The 6,593-nt window shown below is 37.6% G+C and overlaps 1 protein-coding gene across 1 annotated transcript; it reads right to left on the bottom strand.

Annotated features, from left to right (window-relative positions):
* Positions 1 to 451: 451 nt before the first annotated feature.
* On the bottom strand, positions 452 to 2,344 carry LOC131061811 (GDSL esterase/lipase APG). Its single transcript, XM_057995654.2, has 5 exons — positions 2,051 to 2,344; positions 1,788 to 1,918; positions 1,459 to 1,692; positions 1,115 to 1,370; positions 452 to 908 (listed from the first exon to the last, which is right to left on the bottom strand). The coding sequence occupies exons 1-5, from the start codon at positions 2,307 to 2,309 to the stop codon at positions 700 to 702; spliced, it is 1,089 nt and encodes a 362-aa protein (XP_057851637.2). The 5' UTR covers positions 2,310 to 2,344; the 3' UTR covers positions 452 to 699.
* Positions 2,345 to 6,593: the final 4,249 nt, after the last annotated feature.

The following is a 6,593-nucleotide window of genomic DNA, read 5'->3' as shown; positions in this document are numbered from 1 at the left end:
CCTCTAGATTCTTCTAAGGCTCTCCAAATACAATCAAGTGACAATTGAAATTTTAATAAATATGTTTAATGCTAGAATGATTATTAAGTTTTTATAATTCATTGTGATCATTTAGAAAAATAAAAAAATAATAGAATTTTTAATTTGTGTTATATTTTCATCTTAAATCAAGAACAAAATTTTACTACCACTTTTCAATTACAAGAAACATAATAATTTTTGTAACCCTCACATAATACTTTATTAAAATATATGTTGACATATGCTAGCTCTAAGACACAAAAAAAAACATAATAATGTTCATAACTCATAAATTTGAATTTTTATGCTTTTCAAAAAATTGTATCATGTAAATCATTTATTTCTCACACGATCCAAAATTTAAAACCTCGACCATTCAATATATATATTAAAAAATTAACAACAACAATAAAGATATAATAAATCCCTCTAAACATTTTGTTTCACCATGTCTATTACATATCTTGATAGTAAACTTATTGTATGATAAATAAAAACAATAATCATAAACTTCCACATATATCTAAAATTTGTTATTTGCCACCCCCTCCTCTGTAGATTAAGGAAGCACACTTTAAAAGAGACGTAGAATAACTTCAACAATGACGAGCAACTTGGACTGTTTGTTGCTTCCAATTTATTGTAAAGTAGTGCAGGCCCTACTCCATTATCTTTGCATTAGTTTCTTCTGGTTGGTGAGTTGAAAACAACCAGAGCCTGTTGGAATAAGTTGTTGGCAATAATTTGATAACATTCAGTTGTTGGATGAAAACTATCCCAGAACACATATTTGGATGGCTCAGCACAACTTATGCTGCTAGGGTTGCACAATATAGCTGTCTCCAACAGACCTGTCCCACAACAACCTTTCCTGGCCTCTTCAAAACCTGCCAAAACAAAACACATTCAATTCAATTTTTCTCTTAAGAAACATTCATCTCAATATTCTCACCCAGTTTAATGTGTATACCTAATTTATATCAGAAACAGTTTTCTTTTGACAAAACACTGCGACCCATGTTAAGAAATAGAATAAACAAGCTTCTAACTAGTCACTGAGTTGGATGCAAAGCAAGGCTGTAACTTAACTTACCATACTTAGAAGGAGATTTAATGATGTCAAGGATCTTATCGTATATATCTAAATATGCAATAACAGCACCAGGAAAATGGGGCTTTATCTTCTCTAGTAAAGCTTTGATCTTGGAATTGAAGGAGCTCGCAACCTCATTAAACTCCTCAAAGCATGTATTTTCTACAATGTTGTGGAGAGTAATTTGAGAAGGCAAACAACCAAAAGGAGGAAGCCCAACAATGGCAATTGTAGTAGCACCCTCGTTGTAAACATTCTGATAACAAAACACTAAGTTTATTAGAACTCCAAGAATTTCGAAAACCTAAAAAAGAAACTATAGATGTATAAGAGAAAACTTTTACCTCTATAAATACAGTTAGAGACTTTAGCATCAGATCTTGGAACTGTTCAACGGTATACTTTTTCCTGGTTATATGATTTAAGAAATAATTATTGGCAAAGTCATCAGTTCCTCCACTTATAGCAAATAATGCTTGAGATACAGTCTTGTTGGCAGTTTCATGCCCAAATTGTTTTGCAAGCCGTGCTTTATAGAGCCTGAAATTCTCTACTTGTTTCTCCAGTGGCAACACATCCTGCAAATACAAAAGATCAGATCTAATCTCTGATCCCTCGTTACTGTAAATCTTAACCATTGAAAAATGACACAAAAAAAACATTAAGTGCTAACCAAAGGAATAGAAGTACTATCTGCATATCCTGAAGCAGATGAACCAAAACTTGCACCAGTAAGCAGCTTTTGTCCTCGAAATTCGGGATCCAAAGATGCAGGCAGCAAATCTGGAAGTCCTATCAGTTCAGCTATATGATGATATGAAATCCACAAGATTCAAAGTTAGTAACCATACAAAATGAAAAGTAAATGAACTATAAAATGTGTGTTTATATCAATAATGAAAGTGAAATATGAGGTAAGCATTAGATTAACTTTACATAGTTGATCTGTAACTAATCTTCCATTTGTAAATCTGCCAGTAGGTCGACCGTTTGGGAAATCTCTTCCGTAGGGAGGGAAGTCAGATTTGACAACAGTGGCTAGAAAATTGTTGTTACCAGGATCTATGGTCGAATCTCCAAACACGTACAACGCTGAATAAAGAGGTTGTCTTTGCCCTGCTGCCTGAGGGACATACAATGTAAGAAGAAATAAAGCTAAAACATTAATGCTCAATGAAATATAATGTCCTTCCATTCTAAATAGCTTAGTACTTCTGCACAAGATCTAAGGGCCTTGTGGTACCTGTATCTAAGACAGTATGATTTATGAATCATTTATAATGGCATAAAGTGACTGCAATAAATCCAGCTCTGAAGAATCCAGCTACGTCTAAGACACAATTTAAGAAGAATAAAGTTAGAACAATAATGTTGAAAGCAATATAATCTCCACCCATTTTAAATACAGAGTTCTCTAAGACTTCCGCATAAACATAATATAATCTCACCCATTTTAAGTACAGAATTCTCCAAGACTTCTGCATAAACATAAGGGTTAGATTGATGAACCATTGTAGAATTGGGTAAAGTGGATCAAACACCTTTCTATCTTTAAATGAAGAGACAATTTATCATCTATTTTTTTTAAGTTTCTATAAACTGCCACACGTTATCATCTACACTGTGGAAACAAATTTAGTAAGTTGTCTCAGTCGCACGGAGAATAATTTGTTAGGGCATTAATGGCGGTGTTAAATTACGAAACCTGTCACTTGAATGCCGATGACAAATTAATTGCATATGAATTAGATTTCAACACCATTAGTTTCTCAAACCTAATCTATGTAAGGTTTTTGAAAATAATTTTTTTTAATTGAATATCAATTACATATTATTTAAAGAAATTCAAGTCATTTAGAATTAGATATTAGATATTTTTATGGGCATTTGGATTTGAATCTCTATAATGAAAATTTGACCAATTAAGTTCAATTGGTTGAACTCAACAATACTTTTCAAATATCAATAGGGAAGACAATTTAATAACTGATTATTTAATTTGGTATCTTTAAAAATCTTATGTGACAATTTCAAATCATTTTAAAAATTTTATAGCAATTTATTTGTCATTTTTAGAAATAAAGTACATTTCTCCTTCACTTTACCTTCTTAAAATTATGATTAATTATGACTATCTCCTTGCATAGCTAAAACAATTAAATCAACCTAACAAATAATCTAGGTTGCTAGTTGTTTCAAAAGTGAGAGTTCTTTCTATCATTTTGATATTAAATATATTAATAAATTTTCATGATCATTCGATATATTATTTGGTAAAAAATTTAATATTATTTTTAATATTTAATAAATTATTTATTTGATTATTCAACCTAATTCACATTGTGGATCAGGCTCAATAGAACTGATTTTTTTTTTGAAAATGGGTAAAAACTTTACTGATAGTCAATCACAAAAATTACAAAGAGAGCCAGAGCCCCAGGGCCCCAAAAAAGAACCATCGAACCAACCTCACTTCATCTAGCTTCATACCCCTCTATATCCTCAGTAAAAATCTTTTGCAAGTCCTGAGAGTGATCCTCGGAGAGATGCTCCCAACCTTCAACTTTCCAATCACTACCATGTTCTGAGACCCATTTTGCCAAACAATCAACAACTCTATTCCATTCTCGAGGGATGTGGATGAAAGACACCTGCTCCATTAAGGAACTAATATGGAGAATTTGTTGAACAATCCCTGCCAACTGCCACTAGATCCCATTCACTTTCTACTCATTCAACAAGTGAACAACAATTTGTGAATCTAATTCACAAATCACCTGCCTTCGTCCTAGCTCCCAAGCCCGCTCTAGGGCATAGAGAATTGCAAATCCCTCCATAAAATTATTAGACTGCCTCCCTTTATGCACCGAAAAGAGGAAAACTACCTCCCCCCTACTATTCCTACCAACACCACCAACTCTAGTAGGGCTTGGGTTACCCCTAGATGAAACATCAATGTTAATATTGATAATCCCATCCTGAGGGGGTATCTACCTTCCCACCCTTTGCACCTTCTTCGCAGCCCGTCTACCTCTCCTAACACAAGCTAAGGCTGGAGATAGCTCTTGCAGGCCAAACCTACTCATAATATCTGCCTCATCTCTACTCAGTGGAAAATTCACCTCACATTTAGCTTCCACTGTTTCCCAGATCATAGCAATGATCCTATTCAAAACTTGCTGAACAAACAATCTAACCTTACGAAAGATCCTCCTATTCCTCTCGAGCCAGATCTGCCACAGAATGAAGATGGGCCCAATATACTAGATAGTCTAGAGGAAGGAGGACAAGATAGGAGGTCTGCCCAAACTGCTCCTGAACTCAACTAGAGAGTCTGCGTGGACACAAGGATGCTGCCACACCCCCCACCAATAATGCCAAATAAGCATAGAGAAGGGACATCTGAAGAATAGGTGTGAGGAATCTTCTTCTCCATTACCACACAAAATACAAATAGAGGGCCCCAAGAATCCTCGCTTGTGGCTACTATCCCAGGTGAGACATTTATTCAAGGCCAAAGTCCAAACAAAGTAGTTACACTTCGGCCAAGAGACATTATTCCACACCTGTTTCCACCAGTTCACCTCTCCTCCCTCAAGTCTGTGGTTCAACAAGTCTCAGTATCCACTAGCCATAGTAAAAACTACCTTGGGATTTTGAGACCAAGCAAGCCCATCCCTTCCCTTGAGGGAGTTACAGTGTCTACTCGCCAAAATGCCATGCAGCTTAGCACACTCTCCCTCCATCCCAACAACCGACCACTCATTAGGAGCCTTCCAGCACTCCAAATCCAGCTGACTACACCTATAAACAGCCTTAGAGTCACTCACCCTTGACCATCATGCCTCCAAAAACCTTTGGCATAGATTCTCAAGGTGAGGAAACTGATCAAGGATGGGAGGATATCCATCCCAAGAATCATTCCAGAAAAGGACCTCTGCCCCCCTTCTGCAAATCCAAAAAAGCCCAGCCTTAATGAGAGAAGCCCCGCTCTTGAGAGTATACCAGATCGATGAGCCCTTTCCCTCAAGAAGATAACTAGGGATCTCCTCCATCGGGATCCTCTGTATATATTTGTTGGCCAAAATCCTAGCCCAACCTTGATCCTGCTCCACACACCACCTCCAGTACAATTTAGCAGCCAATGCTTCCCCAAAAAGAATAGTCTACCTTAAACCAAGCCCCCCCGACTGCTTCGGGCTACACACCAGGTCCTAATTGACCAGACTCCATTTGGAAGAGGAAAGATTGCCTGCCCATAAAAATTGCCTAACCAGAGAATCCAAGCCCTTCAAGAACCACTTAGGGGCCACATGAAGCATACAGTGATAGATCGAAAGATCTTGAACCACTAATTGAATCAGTTGAACCCTCCTAGCAAAGGATAGCCATCTATGAGTCCAGCGTTTAACCTTCATGCGAAATTTATCCAAAATACCCTACCAAGACTCCGTAGGCGGGTTGCTAGGAGAGATAGGAATACCCAAATAAATCAAGGGTAGGGAGCCAACTTGGAATCTCAATATAAGAGCAATCCTCCTTTGAATAGTGTCAGGGGTGTTGAAAAAGAGGATAGAAGATTTATCCTCATTGATCAACTAGCCGAAGGCCGCAAGATAAACATCCAATACCTTATGCAGATTAGTAGCTTCTCTAACCCGCGCCAGCCCCATAAGGGTCGTGTCATCCACAAACTGCAAATGAGACAGTGGCTGCAGGTCATTACCCCATCTCCAACCCTGAATAATGCCCAGACCCACATAATGCTTAATCAGCCTCCCCAGAGCCTGAGCCAGGAGAATGAATAAATAAGGTGAGAGAGGGTCCCCTTGGCAGAGACCCCTGGAAGCACCAAACAACTCCATATGGTCTCCATTGATAAGCACAGAGAAAGAAGTAGACGTAACACAAATCATAACCCACTGGACCCACTCATCAGCAAAACCAAAGGCCCTGAGGATCTTTTGAAGGAAGGATCATCGAACTCTATCGTACACCTTAGCCATATCCAGCTTGATAAACATAGATTTTTCCTTGGATGAAGCTATATAATGAATGGTCTCCGTTGAAATGACCACACCATCCAAAATTTGGTGACCTTCCACAAATCCACTCTGCTCCTCAAAGATAACATTCCCCAAGCACTTCTTCAATATATCTGCTATCAGCTTAGAGATGATCTTATAAATCACATTGCAGAGAGAGATAGGACGAAACTGGCCTAGCCGGTCGACACCATCAGACTTGGGGATTAGAGAAATGAAAGTCGCATTCAACACCTAAAGCATTTACTTATTCCTCTGGGACTCATGGACTACATCCAATAAATCCAATTTGATAATATCCCAAAACTCTTGAAAGAATTCTATCGGGAACCCATCTGGTCCAGGAGCTTTTCCTTTCATCATGTGAAAGACAATCCTCTCGAGCTCATCCAACAAAATAGGACACAACAGCTGCTCATTCATTTCCCCCATGG

Source organism: Cryptomeria japonica, chromosome 4 (assembly GCF_030272615.1).
Source record: "Cryptomeria japonica chromosome 4, Sugi_1.0, whole genome shotgun sequence".
Lineage (NCBI taxonomy): Eukaryota > Viridiplantae > Streptophyta > Pinopsida > Cupressales > Cupressaceae > Cryptomeria > Cryptomeria japonica.
The sequence above is the reverse complement of the archived record's forward strand: the minus strand, read 5'-3'. Positions and strand labels throughout refer to the sequence as shown.